Source organism: Mugil cephalus, chromosome 7 (genome assembly GCF_022458985.1).
Source record: "Mugil cephalus isolate CIBA_MC_2020 chromosome 7, CIBA_Mcephalus_1.1, whole genome shotgun sequence".
Taxonomy (NCBI): domain Eukaryota; kingdom Metazoa; phylum Chordata; class Actinopteri; order Mugiliformes; family Mugilidae; genus Mugil; species Mugil cephalus.
This window is the reverse complement of record NC_061776.1, coordinates 26027195-26046217: the sequence shown is the minus strand read 5'-3', so window position 1 is coordinate 26046217 and position 19023 is coordinate 26027195. Positions and strand designations below refer to the sequence as shown.

Genomic DNA, 19023 nt, shown 5'->3' with positions numbered 1-19023 from the left:
TTAGGAAGTATTAGATGTTACAAGGTTATTATTGTTGGGATTTTACACGAGTTATATTTTACATCACATCTCTAGTTGAAAAAAAAAAAAGCATGCGGATACGTAAGCAGGTCAAATCAGTATCAGATTTGATCCAGCTGCTATTATTATAAACCATAAAGGTCATATCTGGCGCAAAAACACTAAAGACATGAAGATGAACGAGGTGGAAAATATAAAAAATGTACACCTTAAAAATTGAACCTGTAACCTTGAACTGTACTTCCATGATGTGTTTTTATATAATGAGCTTGTAGTGGCTAAATGAGAAGGTCATTTTAGATTAGTTAGCTTCAAGTCTTTTTTAGCTTCAAGTCTTTTAGCTGCTGACATGCTGAGTAACAGTATGTGTCTAATGTAAGAGTGTGGGACAGAAGCCCAGAAACATGAGTGCTATATGTCAATACCATTCTGCAATTCACATCTAATCAATCTGTGGTGACAATGGGCATTTGTTATGGCGTAAACAGTATTTAATCATGTTTTCTTTAATAAGGGGGTGTTTGACCTATAAGGTCAACGTTATCTTCACTTGCTCTTCAGAACAGGCATGGAATCTCTCACTTGCATTTAGCACTCTGACGCCACCTGTCAGTAACAGGGCCGGGGAGGTTTTCAGAATGGAAATAATCTCTCACTTGTCAGCAGCTGTTGACCCTCTTTCTGTCTCTTAACCTATGAAGGGTCCGTGGTGGTGCTAAGCTCTGCAGCATAGTTGCTGTACATACTGTATGTATAGGTTCAGAGTTACTGAATGGAATTAAATAGAGAATCAGGTCAGCTGTATTTATATGTGAGTGTGAATGAAAAGCACTGTAAAGTGGGTGTATCGTTTGGGGATGGAAACAGAATTATGACTAAAAGCTGATCCAGCAATAAAACTGTGGTCAGCTAAGCTTCAAACTCAAGGGGGAGGAATATAAACAGAACACTGAAATGTGATTGGGTGTGTCATAAACCTGTCACTCTTTGTGTATTTATGTGAAACAAAGCCCAGTGTGAGGCCATCATCTGTCACAGTTCATCCCAGAAGCAGGCAAGACCAGACTCCTCAGAGCTGGGTTCTCATCAGGAATTTCACACAGTTATCTTCGTCCCCAAAGCCACAATGCCATGTCCACAGGACTGCAACTGAGCACTTTTCTCTAGCTGTCACCTGATAATGGGTAAAGGCTTCCACAGTGACCTTGGAGCATGTCATACTGACACAGCCCTCTACTGTGTGTCATCACAGCTGCATTTCAGTGGATCTTGGGCATGTCATCTATGGCAGACTTTGCCTGTGTTGCCTCGCTCTTGCCGCCTGGTTAATCTCACGGACTATTGTTCTTTATTTAGACGGACCCCCTGTCCATTCTGTGATTACTGAACACAATGTGTTACTTAAGCCTCTCTGAGACTACACTTAATCCCTGAGAGTAATTGAGACCCATGCATAGCATATTTTTTTAAATATGCCCCCAGATATTCAGTACATCTTCCTTTGTGTTTAGACAATACATAGATGGAATTCTTGACCCTGTGGCAAAATACGAAAAAAGGATGTGATTCTGCTGCTGTTCTGAGATGGATTAATCATGGCTACATATTTTTATTTAATCTGTAGTTTATTATTATTATTCATATTTTAACTGTTGCACTCAAACAAGTATTAAATTAGAATATAATGACATGATCTTCCAAATAATTTTAGCAATTATAAAAAACTAAACATATATTTTAACACTATCATATTATTGCATGTTAATTAACAGCTGTTACACTGTTATGTTATTTGCTTTCATAACACATTACAGTGACTTGCCTGATAGAAAGAATGAAAGATGCACCAATAACCACTTTAGTAAAGAGCACATTACAGTATTAATACTTTAATTCCTACAAAACGTTTTTACATTTAAATAGTTTTTGATGAGTATCATCCAGTGAGGATGCTTCTGTCCAGCACAACATGTATTGTTCCTATAACAGAAGCACACTTCAGGGATGCTTAGAGAGGAATTTCTCCCTATGTCTATTTATAGACTGCACCATGGTCCCCTGGCTGCTTGAGGATACCTATGATTAATCACTTCACTGCATGGAGCTCCTAATATGGCATTGTCAAGGGACCCCATCACTGATAAGACCCTAACCCGCTGATTTCTATATTGCTGTCCACCACTCATTAACCCCTCCCTTCAATATACCCCCAACCCAACTCCAACACAATAACATTCCTGGGACCTGAAACGCTCCTCCATATTTGGTAGAAGGGCTTCATTTATAAAGAGAACTCATGGTGAAACCCCAACAGGTCGCCATTCTATCTCAAGGTAAGGTGAGGATACTACCATACAAACTTAAGCCTCATTTGTATTAGGGCAAATTTCAGACTGGTCTCATTAGCGCTGATTATTTCTTTCCTCAGGACCATTACACCTCAGTCTTCTCAGCACAGAGTGGTAAGGTAAGAACATCTCAAAAATGAAAATGTGTATGCATTAAAAAATGAATTATGGGGAACTTACAGTATCCTAGGGGCTCAGAGAGCACATACTACATTATCCCTGGATATTTCCTGTTACTCTACACTCAATACCCTGCTACTAAAAACAAATATACAGTATCTGCTAATGTATGATAAACTAGAAAAGAGCTAAAAGGCTCACATGCATTTGCTTTAGTCATCAGTTAAACCGATAATATGGTTTAACTGTGATTTATTTTACTTTTTGTAGACAAGGTAAAAAATGGGTGATGCTGCCATGAAAGAGTTTGGGGCAGCTGCCCCTTACCTGAGGAAGTCAGACAAGGAGCGTCTGGAGGCCCAGACTCGTGCATTTGACATGAAGAAGGAGTGCTTCGTTCCTGACACTGATGAGGAGTTTGTGAAGGCTTCCGTCGTCAGCCGTGAGGGAGACAAAGTCACTGCTCAGACTGAGAAAGGGAAGGTCAGTGAGTAAAATGGAACAGCTGCTCTGGATGAGGCTGGTTTCTTAACTAAGACCCAGATCATTCAGACTCATTTGTCCAGAGGCACGATCATCCTGAGGCACGATCACCCTGTGTACTAATGCCAACTGTTTCCCTTTTCAGACCGTGACAGTGAAGGAGTGTGATGTACACCCTCAGAATCCACCAAAGTTTGATAAAATTGAAGACATGGCCATGTTCACCTTCCTCCATGAACCAGCTGTGCTGTTTAACCTCAAAGAGCGTTACGCAGCATGGATGATTTATGTGAGTTGAAACATTTAAAACATAGCACTCACACCCATTCTAAAATGCCATATTAGAGCCATGTTTTCACAGAAACAGTTGAAAAGTCTAGTCTCTCTCTGTTTCCCATCCTTTTAGACCTACTCTGGGCTGTTCTGTGTGACTGTCAACCCCTACAAGTGGCTGCCAGTCTACAACCAAGAGGTGGTTGTTGCCTACAGAGGAAAGAAGAGGACTGAAGCTCCTCCTCACATCTTCTCCATCTCTGACAACGCCTACCAGTACATGCTGACTGGTAATATACCTCCAGTTACTCCAGCACAGTCACAACAAAGTAAAGCAAAAACCTAGAGGATTATTTAAGTGATCCCTCTTGTTCTTTTACAGACAGAGAAAATCAATCAATTCTCATCACGTAAGTTTTGGTTTACTTTGTCTTATCTTGTAATTATATAGTTTTTTAGTGACATACATTTTTCACTGATATGCTCTAGTTAATCTTTGAAAAAGCTTTGCAATTATTTTAAACTAAGTACTATGTTGTTAATGAATATATGACCTTCATACAAAACTGGAACATTGAGTATGGACGTGAGATATAAACCTGGAATTTATTAGGAAAAAAGTCTGTAACTGTAAGTTTATATTCTGCAGTTTTAAAACATGCTACTGCCACTACTGTAATTAACTACAAGCAAACAAAGTAGTGTTAGCAGAGTTTCTTACAGTGATTGCGGATAATAATGGTAACAGTAAGTGAATTAGCCATATTTTGCTGCAAATGTGTCTCACTTTCAAATTTGCAAATGCAAATTACACGTAGAGATGTAAAGATATGAAAATTTCATATCACGATAACTGAGACCAAAATTACCACGGTTAACATTTTTATCACAGTATTGTTGAAATGTGCTCGAAATGTAGCTATATCATCACTGGGTTTACCTGCTGCACGCCATCTCTGTAAATAATGGAAAGCATAATGTTAATATAATGTTATTACTATTATTATTATTATCTCACTGAGGCACACACACACTTACTACTGTAAAAACAAAACTTTAGGATCGGAACATTTTCTTCTCAAAATTTAACGGATCTGTGTCGGACTTCCTGTTTGTTTATTGCATATTTTAAAAATCCCCATTCAAAGCATATTCGAAAATTTATATTCATATTTGAAGCGGAGCAGAGCTACTGCTGGAGCGGAAACAGAGCAAACATGCATAATTAAGTGGCAGCGTTCCTACACAACAGAAACAAACACAGCATCTGAAGGAGTGAGTGCAGCTAACCTCTCCAGAAAGGAACCATATCACAGTGAATGACTCTTTTAGTGATAATAATAATTTGAAAGGTAACACTAACTGTCAGGAATTTTACCGCCGTTTATCATGAAACTGGTAATCGTTACATCCCTAATAACATGTTTGTAGATTAATCAAAATTGTGACTACTTACATATCTCATATGCTTCCTATTTGTATTTAACAAATCCATTTCTGCATTCAGTGGAGAATCTGGTGCTGGGAAAACTGTCAACACCAAGAGAGTCATCCAATACTTTGCCAGCATCGCAGCTGCGGGAGGGAAAAAGGATGCAGGTTCTGAGAAAAAGGTTATAAAGAATTACAACTTTTTATGAACAGTATATACTTTTTTTCATGTTTTACCAATTTGAATAAGTGCCTTATTCTATGATTTCAGGGTACTCTGGAGGATCAAATCATCCAGGCTAACCCAGCTTTGGAGGCCTTTGGTAATGCCAAAACCATCAGGAATGACAATTCTTCCAGATTTGTAAGTTTCTCTCTGTAAAGAAAGGACTCATATATTGCATATATTCTCTTTTAATGGTGTTTTTTACATTTCCATCTCTACTTTAGGGCAAGTTCATCAGAATTCACTTTGCAGCCAGTGGAAAACTGGCCTCAGCTGATATTGAGACATGTAAGCTGTCCCTTCTGTCTGCTTTCTTCTAGCTGATTCTCATGTTTACAACCACCTTCCCACCAACATAATACTTATTTCTTTATAGATCTGCTGGAAAAGTCCCGTGTGACTTTTCAGCTAAAGGCTGAAAGAGATTACCACATCTTCTATCAAATTTTGTCTCAGAGGAAACCTGAGCTGCTGGGTAATGAAAGCCTGTGATCTATGGACCAGCAACAATAATTATGTCACTAGAATGCAACACCTAACAACATTTCGTTTCTGCTTTTCAGAGATGCTGCTCATCACAGCAAACCCCTATGACTACGCCTTCATCTCCCAAGGAGAGACAACCGTAGCCTCAATCAATGACTCTGAAGAGCTGATGGCTACTGACGTAAGAAAACACTATCTATCTATCTATCTATCTATCTATCTATCTATCTATCTATCTATCTATCTATCTATCTATCTATCTATCTATCTATCTATATGGTAGTTCTTCATATGTGATATCAGTTCTACTTAAATAAGAGATTATGAAAGCTGTAAGCCAGTGTCACTGTGCCACTACATGTGAACAAAAATGCAAAAATGATTTGAACAGTCTGGATTAGACATCTGATGTCAGACATCAAAAATTGCATCAAAGAATATACTTTGTATTCTGTTCTCTACATCTCCCGTACAAGTCAACAAAATATGCATAATAGAAAAGTTCCTCTTCTCATTCAGGATGCCTTTGATGTGCTGGGCTTCACTCAAGAAGAGAAGAACGGCATTTACAAGTTGACTGGTGCCATCATGCACTACGGTAACATGAAGTTCAAGCAGAAGCAACGAGAAGAGCAGGCAGAAGCTGATGGAACTGAAGGTAGGGGAAACTCTGAAACTTGACAATCAGGACAAGGAACCTTTATTCAGCTGTGTGACGCTCATTTGACATTTACATGTCTTTTTATAGATGCTGACAAAGTGGCTTATCTGATGGGCCTGAACTCTGCTGACCTCATCAAAGGTCTCTGTCACCCAAGAGTCAAAGTGGGGAATGAGTGGGTCACCAAGGGACAGAATGTACAGCAGGTAAGTAAACTACTTAACAGATGAACCCCCGTTTTATAGACACTGAGAGGAAAAAGGACTCTTTACTGTAACTCTTAAGTTGAGGTTTCCTGTTTTAGGTGTACTATGCTATTGGTGCACTGTCTAAGTCAGTGTATGAGAAGATGTTCCTGTGGATGGTGGTGAGGATAAATCAGTCCCTGGATACCAAGCAGGCCCGCCAGTACTTCATTGGTGTGCTGGACATTGCTGGGTTTGAGATCTTTGATGTGAGCAATTTCTGTGTATATTAAATGAACATATTATTTTAATTCATGCAGTAAAGACATGCATATTAAAATAACTATACTTTTGTCATTTCTAGTTCAATTCTTTTGAGCAACTCTGCATCAACTTCACCAATGAGAAACTGCAACAGTTTTTCAACCACCACATGTTTGTGCTGGAGCAGGAAGAGTACAAGAAAGAGGGCATTGAATGGACATTCATTGACTTTGGTATGGACCTGCAGGCCTGTATTGACCTCATTGAAAAGGTGAGATGCTGGACATGTTAAATCACAATGAACACAAATATAGTCTGGGATTTAATTAACTTATATTGTCCCTCAGCCCATGGGTATCATGTCCATCCTTGAAGAGGAGTGCATGTTCCCCAAGGCCTCTGATGCCACCTTTAAAGCTAAACTCTACGACAACCATCTTGGCAAATCCAATAACTTCCAGAAGCCCAGAGTGATCAAGGGGAAACCAGAGGCTCACTTTGGCCTGGCTCACTATGCTGGAACTGTTGATTATAATATCAACAACTGGCTGGTGAAGAACAAGGATCCTCTGAATGAGACTGTTGTTGGACTCTACCAGAAGTCTAATCTCAAGTTGTTGTCTTTCCTCTTTGCAAATTATGCTGGAGCTGAGTCAGGTAAGAATGCATAGAATTTATAGTTTTAGCCTCTAAAGAAATATCCAGAAGTCTTTTTTAATGTAATTAAGTTACATTTTTAACATATGATAATATTAAAATCAATTCATTTAATCATGTTAATATAATCTAATGGCTTGTGCATTGCTTTATTAGCTGATGGCAAAGGTGGCAAAGGAGGAGGGAGCAAGAAGAAGGGCTCATCTTTCCAAACAGTGTCTGCTTTGCACAGGGTTAGTAAAGACAAATAAATATGTGTGAATTGATTTTCTATGTGGAATGCAATGACTTGCCATTTTATAATAATAATAAGATGTGTCAAAATGTCAGTCATAACTGACTCTGAACACATGATTTCATTTCCTTCATAGGAGAACCTGAACAAGCTGATGACCAACTTGAGGTCCACTCACCCTCACTTTGTACGCTGCATCATCCCCAATGAGACCAAGACTCCTGGGGCCATGGAGAACCCTCTGGTGATGCACCAGCTGCGCTGTAACGGTGTACTGGAAGGAATCAGGATCTGCAGGAAGGGCTTCCCCAACAGGATCCTATATGGAGATTTCAAACAAAGGTATTATCTCAGTTAGCTCACATGCTATGATGATGATTCCAAACAAAATATAGTACCTGCTCCTAGAAAATGCGACTTTGTTATTCTCCAGATATCGCATCCTGAATCCTGCAGCCATCCCTGACGGCCAATTTATTGATAGCAAGAAGGGAGCTGAGAAACTTCTTGGGTCTCTGGACATTGATCATAGTCAATACAAGTTTGGCCACACTAAGGTAATTAATAAAATGAGAAGCCCGGCGGACAAAGTATCTGCTGCATTTTAACATTTATACACATCATATTAGGAGATGAACAGCTGAAACAAAATCGAGTCAAGGTTGCCTAGCCGATAATATCACACGTAAAAACACACCTGCTTTGCAAAAATGAAACCAAATAAAGCCCCTTTCACATCGAGTTTTCGCACGAGTTTGCGGCCACAACTTCTGTCATCACATAATGCATTCACTGACATCAAGGACAAAAAACACACTCTATAACGACAGTGACGATGTCAACTAACAAAACACAACAGAACTGAACATATGCACATGAGCTTATCAATACGGCGCCATGCAGATATGGTTAGTCTATAAATCGGCACCATCAGTAGCATTTAACAAGTATTTTACTTGTTCTAAGAAAAAAAAAAAACAGCCAAAGCTCTAATATATTTCACGAACAAATAGCTGATATGCTCTATCTGTTACCACATGACTAATTGACTTATTTACTGTTGTTAATTGACGGTCGTTGAGAGGATTTAGACCGTTCCTCTGTTAGCATTAGCGGATGCCTTTTGAGATGAGTGTGCATTGCAGTAGACTAGTCTACTACATTTGTTGTATTTCAGGACTGACTTACATACTCTGCATGTCACGGTAGAATAGGCTTCATCTTTAGTGAAGTATTTACACACACTTGATGAACCGCTATTTGTTTGCTGACTGGGCTCCTCACCTTTCTTCTCCGAGGTGTCAGTATTATTATTGTCACGTGATCGGAGACTATTCGACTTCCTGCTTATTGCGTCATGGCACAGCAGTAAAGTTGACTAGTTCATATACAGAACCAACGTGTGTTACAAGTAACACATTATTTTTGCTGAATAACAAAATCCCCGAACGAGATTGACTATTCGGGTGAGTGAGTGGTTGCAAATTCTAAAAAGTCCAGTGTGTAGTATACTGGGATAGTGATGAGGTTGGACACGGCTACCAATTAATGCTTCCCCCCACCAAGCTTTCCAAGCTTGATGGAGCGGCTGCTATAAATGCAAAATCCGTGACCATATAGACATCATACAAAGCCAGCCTCTGATTCGTCCATTGTGGATAGAACAATGACAATGCAATATCCAGTCAGAGCAGGAAGACTTGTACACTACATATATTTAGGGCTCATTCTACACAATGATTCTTAGTCTTAGGTGGTTATACATGAAAAAAAGGCATTCATTTCAATCTTGCTGATTGGCTTCAGGATTTCAACTTCATATTCGTAGGATAAACAACATCATTAGTCTTTTTTAAACTACGGTGTCCTAAAATGTTTAGAGTTTTAACACCTGATAGATTTTAACATGTGGATACATCTCTCTAAAAGGTGTTTTTCAAAGCTGGCCTTCTTGGCCAACTGGAGGAGATGAGGGATGACCGTTTGTCACTCATCATTACTGGAATCCAGGCTAGGTCTAGAGGTCTGCTAGCAAGAATGGAATTCCAAAAGATTGTTGAAAGGAGGTAGGAAAATTCTGTCTTAAAATAACAGAATGGAAAAAACGATAATTTATAGTAATGAGATGGGTAGTAATAAGTGTGGCTGATTGTCCACAGGGATGCACTACTTGTGATCCAGTGGAACATCCGAGCCTTCATGGGAGTCAAGAATTGGCCATGGATGAAGCTCTTCTTCAAGATCAAACCTTTGCTGAGATCTGCTGAAGCAGAGAAGGAGATGGCCAACATGAAGGAAGAATTCCTGAAACTCAAAGAGGCTTATGCAAAATCTGAAGCTCGCAGAAAGGAACTAGAGGAGAAAATGGTCTCTCTTCTCCAAGAAAAGAACGACCTGCAGCTCCAAGTTCAAGCAGTAAGTCTAGTGATAGCACTGCTTGTGTATCGATGTAAAAAATAATAATAATATTAATTTTCCCCATGCCGTAAATTCCATAAGGAGAATAAAATGCTATATCTGTTTAGACTGTAAATTATTCTAACAATGTTGTAAACACATGACCATTTAGGAGCAAGATAATCTTGCAGACGCAGAAGAAAGATGTGAGGGGCTGATCAAACATAAAATTCAAATGGAAGCTAAAGCCAAAGAGCTGACAGAAAGGTTGGAGGATGAGGAGGAGATGAATGCTGAACTGACTGCTAAGAAGAGGAAGCTGGAGGATGAGTGCTCTGAGTTAAAGAAAGACATAGATGACTTAGAGTTAACCCTGGCCAAAGTGGAAAAAGAGAAGCATGCCACTGAGAACAAGGTATGACAAATATTCACTCATCTCATTTCTGTCATTCTCTAACAAGCGGCAATTTTAATACTTGTTACTTTTGTCACAGGTAAAGAACCTGGTTGAAGAGATGGCTGCACTGGACGAAATCATCGCCAAGCTGACCAAGGAAAAGAAAGCCTTACAGGAAGCTCATCAGCAAACACTGGATGACCTGCAGAGTGAAGAAGACAAAGTCAACACTCTGACCAAGGCCAAGACTAAGCTGGAGCAGCAAGTGGACGATGTAAATACATCATTAATGTTTAGAAAGGTTATCCACTACTCTTTCTATGCTGTTTAATTTCTTGTAATAATCTCCAGCTTGAAGGTTCTCTGGAACAAGAGAAAAAGATTAGGATGGACCTTGAGAGAGCAAAGAGGAAGCTGGAGGGAGATCTGAAATTGACCCAGGAGAGTTTAATGGATGTGGAGAATGACAAGCAACAACTTGAAGAACATCTGAAAAAGTAAGCACATTATTATATAACAATGGATCTGTTACAATGAAACGTTCTGCAGATACAGGTATTGGAGGTATCTGTGAATTCTAACTCATACATTTCACCACAGGAAAGACTTTGAACTAAGTCAGCTTAATAGTAAAATAGAGGATGAGCAGGCCATTGCTATTCAGCTTCAAAAGAAATTGAAAGAGCTGCAGGTAAAGAATTACTCCTATTTAGTGATAACAAAATTAGTTAAATTCTCCATAGTAAGTTATTATAGTAATAACAAAAATTGTGCTGTAACAGGCCCGCATTGAGGAGCTGGAGGAAGAGCTTGAAGCAGAGCGAGCTGCTCGAGCCAAGGTGGAGAAGCAAAGGGCAGATTTGGCCAGAGAGTTGGAGGAGATCAGTGAGAGGTTGGAAGAGGCTGGAGGAGCAACAGCTGCCCAGATTGAGATGAACAAGAAGAGGGAGGCTGAGTTCCAGAAACTCCGCAGAGACCTTGAAGAGGCCACTCTGCATCATGAAGCCACCGCCGCCACACTCAGGAAGAAACAAGCTGACAGCGTTGCTGACCTGGGAGAGCAGATTGACAACCTGCAGAGAGTCAAGCAGAAACTGGAGAAGGAGAAGAGTGAGCTCAGACTGGAACTGGATGATGTGGTCTCCAACATGGAACATATTGTGAAGACAAAGGTTGGCTAAACTGATTTTCTCTGTATTTCTTGTAGGCAACCTGTAGCACAGATATGTCAGTACTTGTAGTACAGTACACGTATGTAGCATTTTTTTATTTTTATGCAATTTTCTTTTTTCTTTTTTTACAACTTAGACTAATCTAGAGAAAACATGCCGGTCTATGGAAGATCAAATGAATGAATACAAGACCAAGTTTGAAGAGGCTCAACGCTGCATCAATGACTTCAACATGCAGAAAGCAAAACTACAAACAGAAAATGGTATATGCTTTGCTTTATCACCTTAGCTGATATCTAGTTGAATTATAAGATACTATAGCTAATGATTTCAATGTATGAAATAGTTTGAAACTTTCAGAAAAATTAAAGGCAAATCAGTGTTACTGGTAACAAACTTCATAAAAGTTGTCTTTTTGATCATTTGTTGGATGATAACATCAACATTCTCCATTTACCAAAATACTAGGGGAGCTGTCAAGGCAGCTGGAGGAGAAGGACTCCCTCGTGTCTCAACTGACAAGAGGAAAAACCTCCTACACTCAACAACTTGAAGACCTGAAGAGACAACTGGAAGAGGAGACCAAGGTGAAAAATTATTATTATCTACTGGCAGAACAAGAACAAGTCTTTTCTGCAAACATGTCACTCATTCATATAATGTTGTTGTTTTAAAAGGCAAAGAGTGCCCTGGCCCATGCAGTGCAGTCTTCTCGTCACGACTGTGACCTGCTCAGAGAGCAGTATGAGGAGGAGCAGGAGGCCAAGGCTGAACTGCAGCGCAGCATGTCCAAGGCCAACTCTGAGGTGGCTCAGTGGAGAACAAAGTACGAAACTGATGCCATCCAGAGGACTGAGGAACTGGAAGAAGCCAAGTAAGATAGTCTGATAATTCAAAGTTTTGATTTACTCTGTAACAACTATACATTCACTTCGTCTAACAGATCAGCTTTTTGTTTGTGTTATGTTCCTACTAAAATGTAAGACGAACAAAAAGTTTGTCTGTTAGATGACTGAGCAGCCAGTCATAATGGTCGAGTTTGCTGTAGTGGTGTTGTTCAGCAGCTGCAGGACCATTAAACAATATGAATTCTTGTGCTGATTCCTTAAGGAAAAAGCTGGCTCAGCGTCTGCAGGAGGCTGAGGAGGCTGTTGAAGCAGTGAATGCTAAATGTTCCTCTCTGGAGAAGACCAAACATAGACTGCAGAATGAGATTGAAGATCTCATGGTGGATGTGGAGAGGTCTAATGCTGCTGCTGCTGCTCTGGACAAGAAGCAAAGAAACTTTGACAAGGTGAAGTGCTTTGTAGTATTTGTTCACCATCCACTGTGTTACAGTGTTAAAACTCTGTACATGATGCACATAGAGCGTCTGTGTGGGAATAATTACTTTCTTCAATTAAAAATAAGTACGATTAGAGTTACTGAGAAGTTTATATGTTCACCACCGTATGTCTGTGAAAATTCAGACACCTACACACAGACGCTCCAAAAGTTAAAATAAAAGCAATTGAACTACCGTGAATCTTTTAAAGACCCCTTAATATCTCTTACCTAAAAAACATAACTGAAGAACCCTGGATAATAGGTGAAAGATATTCAAGAAACTCAGTTGCCTTTGTTTTAGAATCTAATCAATCTCCATCTTGTATTACCATTTTAAGAATAATGATGTTGTAATGATGTTGGAGAAATATCTTCTGCAAGGTGAACTCTTTGAGCACGTAGTTATTCATCCATCCATTTGTCACATATGCAATTAATCCTGACCTTTTCCCACTGCAGGTCCTTTCTGAGTGGAAGCAGAAGTATGAGGAGTCTCAGTGTGAGCTGGAGAGTTCTCAGAAGGAGGCCAGGTCTCTGAGCACTGAACTCTTCAAACTGAAAAACTCCTATGAAGAATCTCTGGACCATCTGGAGACCATGAAGAGAGAGAACAAGAACTTGCAGGGTAAAAGCTATTATCAGGGACTGTGCACACGTTAGACAAACTTTACGGATTAAATTGTAATCGTATTTTTATCTCACTACTTGACCCCCCCAGAGGAGATTTCTGACCTCACAGAGCAACTTGGTGAGAGTGGAAAGAGTATCCATGAACTGGAAAAACTGAGAAAACAACTGGATCAGGAGAAGAGTGAGATCCAGTCTGCTCTTGAGGAAGCTGAGGTACAGAGCCTTGTTGGTGATTAAAACATTTTGTAGTAAAACAAAACAAATTATATACATATAATGCTGTGGCCTCTTCTCCACCAGGCCTCTCTAGAGCATGAGGAGGGCAAGATCTTGAGAGCCCAGCTTGAGTTCAATCAAATCAAAGCTGAAATTGAACGCAAACTGGCAGAGAAAGATGAAGAGATGGAGCAGTGTAAGAGGAACTTGCAGAGAACGATTGACACCCTGCAGAGTTCTCTTGAAGCTGAGTGTCGCAGCAGGAATGAGGCCCTGCGTCTGAAGAAGAAAATGGAGGGAGACCTCAATGAGATGGAGATCCAGCTGAGCCAGGCCAACAGGCAGGCAGCTGAGGCCCAGAAACAGCTTAAATCTGTTCATGCACATCTTAAGGTAAAGCAGAAAAAGAACAGATTCTTTTCTTAAACATGGTTCAGAGTGATTACAAACATTAATGTGAGTGATGTCATCCCATTAAGGATTGCCAAATTCAGCTGGATGAATCTGTCCGTGCCAATGATGATCTTAAAGAGAACATTGCCATTGTTGAGAGACGTAACAACCTGCTTCAGGCTGAACTGGAGGAGCTCAGGGCTGCTCTGGAACAAACTGAGAGAGGTCGTAAACTTGCTGAGCAAGAGCTGCTGGATGTTAGTGAGAGGGTGCAGCTACTGCACTCACAGGTACAGCCTCATGTTTTACTACAACCCACGCAGACTACTGTAGGATTTGAATGCAAATATCTCAAAACAATTACTCTCCTTCCACTGTGCAGTGGCATACCTTTTCTCAGTTTCCAAAATTTCACATCTCACATGCAGAACACTGGGCTTATAAACCAGAAGAAGAAACTTGAGGTTGACGCCTCCCAGCTTCAGACTGAAGTGGAGGAGGCAGTGCAGGAGTGCAGAAACGCTGAGGAGAAGGCCAAGAAGGCCATTACTGATGCTGCCATGATGGCAGAGGAGCTGAAGAAAGAGCAGGACACCAGTGCTCACCTGGAGCGCATGAAGAAGAACATGGAGCAAACCATCAAGGACCTGCAGCACCGTCTGGATGAAGCTGAACAGATCGCCATGAAGGGTGGCAAGAAGCAGGTCCAGAAGCTCGAGGCCAGGGTAAGAGTTACAACTATATGTGACATATTCGAATAACTACCAGATGTATTCCAAAACAAGGTGACAGACCTGGTCTGATACCTTCTTCACCAGACAGTTGATAGCTTTTTACTTTTGTCTGCTGGTGATCACTATGTGTAGCCTTTTACATTATACATAATTTTTTCACAAAATGTTTAAATGAATTGATTAATGCAGCTTTGAGCTCAGCTCCCTGTGGATCAGTCACAGTAAATGGTTTTCTGATGTTTGCCAGGTGAGGGAGCTTGAGAATGAAGTGGAGATGGAGCAGAGGAAAAGCAGTGATGCAGTGAAGGGCGTCCGTAAATATGAGAGGCGCATTAAGGAGCTCACATACCAGGTGACTTTTGTTCCCATATAGCATTTACAGTACTATAGAAACATGTGTTTTTCAACTTCCGTATGTGCCCTCTTACCCTGTTATTTTGAACATTTTCAATGTATTCACTTTACTATACACAATTACTATATTTCTTTTGGCAAAATCAAGATGCTTACTGAAGAGAATGCTCTTTGTTGTCTGTCTTACTCACTTGATTTATAAAGACTGAGGAGGACCGCAAGAATATTGCACGCCTGCAGGATCTGGTTGACAAACTGCAGCTGAAAGTCAAAGCTTACAAGAGATCTGCTGAGGAAGCTGTAAGTGTTTGCTACTACTTTAGCTTGTGCTGTGAGCTCAGTAACTTTTCTTTCTTTCTTTATTTTGAAAAAAAAAAAAAAACTTTTGTTATATACAATTCTGTGGTCTGCTGAATCTTGTAGGAAGAGCAGGCCAATACTCATCTGGGCAAGTTCCGTAAACTGCAGCACGAGCTGGACGAGGCTGAAGAGAGAGCTGACATCGCTGAATCTCAGGTCAACAAGCTGCGTGCCAAGAGTCGCGACGTGGGTTCAAAGGTAAAATAGTTCTGTTTAATCCAGTTGAAGTTGCTTCAGTTGTACTGCAAACGTTTTAAATACAGAATATTTCATTTGTACTAGAGTAAATAAATCAGACAAGTCTTTGAACAAATCAGTTTTATTTAGAGTTTTTTATGTGTTGGTTGAGTTGTTGAGTTTAGAGTAATTTCAGATGTTAGTGTTAATGCACTTTTTGCTAGTATTTTCAGGGCTAATTATATATTAATTAGAGTTGAATAGCTGTTAAAAATTAAAGAGGGAAATATTACGTAGCCTGCAATATCAAAAATCTTCTAGGCCATGTGGGCGTCCCTAAATGTTTGGAGAAACCATTAAACAGTGTCTGCACATGCCGTTCCAAATCGAGGTGTCAAACAATTGTTGCCATATGTAATTTATGTTGTTTGTAATGCAGACAGCTCCAATGCTGTATTAAAAGTTCTCATGCAAGGAGCTGAGCACGTTAGTGTAGTGGCTGTGTTGGTATACTCACCTATATTTTGTTAACCTTTATTTCACAGGACAAATATATTGAAAAACGCTAAATGGTGTCCATGGAATTCAGGCTTGGGATCAGTATTCAAGGTGCCAAAAGGCATGAAACTCCATTTCCATTTTAAAAGGATATTTGAATAGATCCATGGTAGAATAGAGCATAATTCATTTCCATTTAGAAATCATGCATGAAAAACCGGAGTACTAATAATTTACCACACAATTCAGTTGTAGTTGTAATTGTACAATCTTGTGTAACAATTGTTGGTCGTCTCTCTCTAATCCGTCTCTCGTTGTCTATTTTCTTGTCATTCTCCATCACAGAAAGGGCTAGATGAGGAGTGAAACTCACAGATGGCCACCCAAGACCTTTGAGATCTTCTGTGCTATAGTCCCCTTTGTCTTCAGAGTAACTGTAGAATAAAGCAAAGTGCATTCAAATTCAAGCGCAGAGTGCTCATTTATTTCAATCAAGCAGAATTCTCCACAATAACAGACACTGAAAGCACACCAGTTTGACAGATAATGTATGTATGAATAATGTATAATATTCACAAGCTTTTCATTTATAGTGAAACACATCACTCAGCTGGGCAGTCGACCCAGCCGGAGGCACAAAGTGAGGGCAAGTAGCACATACAGTTTCACCAAAAAATATTTGTACACCTCATAATTTTCCACATCTCTGCATAAAAATTACTTCAAACAACTTTCAAGTCCTCAAATCAGGTGGAGAGAACCAAATCAGATCAATGAAAAACATATATTATGCTTTGGTATCTGTTGAATGAAATCATATCAAGCCTTGGACATGATATATGTGGTATTAATTAATATTTTATATTGGATTGTCAGGGAACAGAAAAACAAGCAATGCAGCCGTTCATAAGAGTCCCTTTCTGATCTTAAAAAAGTAAAATGAAACTTCCAGCTAAAAGTAGCAGGTTCAGGCCTTCTTACAGCTTTTCCATAATAAACACTGGGGAAAATGTTCTGTTTCATATGGAAGCCCTAAGCGACTGTGCATACATATTATTTCTATTTCTGTTTTCCGGTGATAGAGTTAATTTCCTCTGTTTTCTCAAGATCTCAAGTTACGTATCTCATTATCCTGGGAAAACATGCTCTATTTTCTCGAGCTCTCGAGTTGTTTATCTCGAAATCAAGAGAGTTCTGTCATATGTGACCTGCAATGCTGACTGATGGATGCCTTTAACACTAATAATGTAGTAATAACAATAATAACAGCCTAATGTAATAGGCCTATTGTAAGGTGAGCCGTTTGTTTTGTGCTTTTATGTTTGCTAGATAATGATAACATTTCTGGAGATCTCGAGACAGAGGAGTTGAACTTGTTATCATGGGAAAGCTTAGGGCTTCTGTAATTTCAGGAGCAATTTTGCCTATTATGAATGTGTGTGGAGGAGGAAATGAATGTAAAAAGTTCAACACTCCAGTAACATTTGTAGTATGTAGAACAACTTTATTAGACAGCTGTGTTTTGACAAATGTCTCAAACAGGGAAACTTTGCAATTTTATGACATTTAAAATCTCAGATGTAAGGAAACTTAAACTGCAGTTGCATTGTTGTATGTTCTATATATCTTATTCTGTCAAAAATATTGACCCACAGTTGCAAAATAAGGACAATCAAAAACAATCTTATACCACTATTCTGATACGATAATTATTTTAAAATGAGACAGGCTTATTTGTTGACACCATGGAGTGTGCCAACCATCAACAGCCTGGTCTTTTCAGAGTTTCTCTTTGTTTTCTCATTTTATGCTATAATCATTAGTGTGGAGGTAAAATCTATGAAGTAAATTCTAAAAAAAAAAAAGGAAAAGAAAGAAAAGTACAAGTTTATGCTGAGTAGTATATGCCAGTAATATGAGATGTATTTATTTACAAATTTAGTAAGTTAAACAAGAAAAAACTTTGGAAAGTTATAAATCGGCTGGAAAGCAAGTAAAATGTACAGTATTTTCAGCGTTAAAAACTGTACTGTACACTTACAATTCAGCGTTATTTTTGCAATATAAGCTGATCGTATTTTATTCTCTGTAAGCAGTAATTAAAATACACAATACTAGCTATAAATAGCTAGTTTTAAACTGCGTATAACAGCATGTATTTTTTTGGCTATAATCCCCATATTGTTATAAATCACCATTCTAAAGAAATATATACCAAATAACATGTATATATTAAATTGAGAATATGTAATAATAATAACTGTAATTGTAATTAAACCATAGTTTGGCCATAAACATTCAGTATGACACTTATAACACTAACATGCAAATGTAATAAACGGTTTAATGTGTGGAAACACATAAGGATGAAATATGAACTACACAAACAACACAAAAAGCTGAAATCTGAACATGAATCTAATTAGTAGAGTAACAGTTTAGATTTGGATCTACGTACCTCATGTCTCTGCAGTAGCACAGATGGGAACTGAAGCATGCTCTCGTTTGCTGTCAGTAGGAGTCAGGAGAAGGGTGGCTGCTAGTTTGACACTCATCTGGCACCAAATGCTGACCTCAAAAAGCCCTGTCCTTCAAATGATTTTGATACCTGCAGAGAGATTATTTGATTGATATAATTATATAATTCATTATATATTGTTATTCTTCGTTATCTGTATTTTAATGCCAATAAGCCATGGTTTTGTTTGTCTTCAAGCTAACCCTTTAGACTTAACAACCTTTTAATGCTGTGATCCATGTGCTACGGGCCTCTATAGTGTCAACTGCTTAACACAAAGGACTGTGATGTTTACAAATGATTCAGGATAAATTAGCAGGCATAGTTTCAAACAGCATATTAACATGAAAAGCATCAAAACAATTACCTTAGAGGAGTCATACAAGGATAACAGGATGAGAGCCAGAAAGGGGGCGCAGAACAGATGAAGATTTCCCTGGGGTTTTAGACAGCTGAGAATG

General features: G+C 39.1%; 1 protein-coding gene and 1 long non-coding RNA gene across 7 annotated transcripts in view; one reads left to right on the top strand and one right to left on the bottom strand.

The window, feature by feature from the left end:
* Positions 1-2013: 2013 nt before the first annotated feature.
* LOC125011317 (myosin-7-like) lies at positions 2014-16511 on the top strand. Of its 2 annotated transcripts, none has more exons than XM_047590473.1 (39): positions 2014-2354; positions 2450-2488; positions 2760-2972; positions 3118-3261; positions 3379-3535; positions 3628-3655; positions 4753-4858; positions 4948-5040; positions 5127-5190; positions 5279-5377; positions 5466-5569; positions 5908-6046; positions 6137-6255; positions 6354-6503; positions 6599-6769; positions 6846-7155; positions 7312-7388; positions 7527-7732; positions 7824-7947; positions 9320-9456; positions 9550-9805; positions 9960-10202; positions 10282-10458; positions 10536-10681; positions 10785-10875; positions 10967-11356; positions 11493-11619; positions 11825-11943; positions 12034-12230; positions 12467-12650; positions 13142-13307; positions 13401-13525; positions 13613-13921; positions 14008-14211; positions 14350-14646; positions 14903-15007; positions 15214-15309; positions 15433-15567; positions 16092-16314. In XM_047590473.1, the coding sequence occupies exons 3-39, from the start codon at positions 2772-2774 to the stop codon at positions 16113-16115; spliced, it is 5820 nt and encodes a 1939-aa protein (XP_047446429.1). In that variant the 5' UTR covers positions 2014-2354; positions 2450-2488; positions 2760-2771; the 3' UTR covers positions 16116-16314. The 2 variants fall into 2 exon arrangements, with proteins under 2 accessions (XP_047446429.1, XP_047446430.1); XM_047590474.1 differs by lacking the exon at positions 16092-16314 and adding an exon at positions 16390-16511 and having other exon boundaries at positions 2016-2354.
* Positions 15673-19023, bottom strand: part of LOC125011320 — a 34614-nt gene continuing 31263 nt past the window's right edge. For all 5 annotated transcript variants that reach the window (XR_007113157.1, XR_007113156.1, XR_007113158.1 and 2 more), the window contains 3 exons: positions 18930-19014; positions 18503-18652; positions 15673-16478 (listed from right to left, as the gene is read on the bottom strand). This is a non-coding gene — a long non-coding RNA (uncharacterized LOC125011320). The remainder of the gene's footprint in view (positions 16479-18502; positions 18653-18929; positions 19015-19023) is intronic.

What these genes read in the sequence shown, in the direction of transcription:
- LOC125011317 (XM_047590473.1), top strand. Translation starts at nt 2,772, where the DNA reads ATGGGTGATGCTGCCATGAAAGAGTTTGGGGCAGCTGCCCCTTACCTG. An exon ending in GTATTGACCTCATTGAAAAG is followed by an intron (nt 6,770 to 6,845) that starts GTGAGATGCTGG and finishes ATTGTCCCTCAG; the next exon opens with CCCATGGGTATCATGTCCAT. An exon ending in AGCAAAGAAACTTTGACAAG is followed by an intron (nt 12,651 to 13,141) that starts GTGAAGTGCTTT and finishes TTCCCACTGCAG; the next exon opens with GTCCTTTCTGAGTGGAAGCA.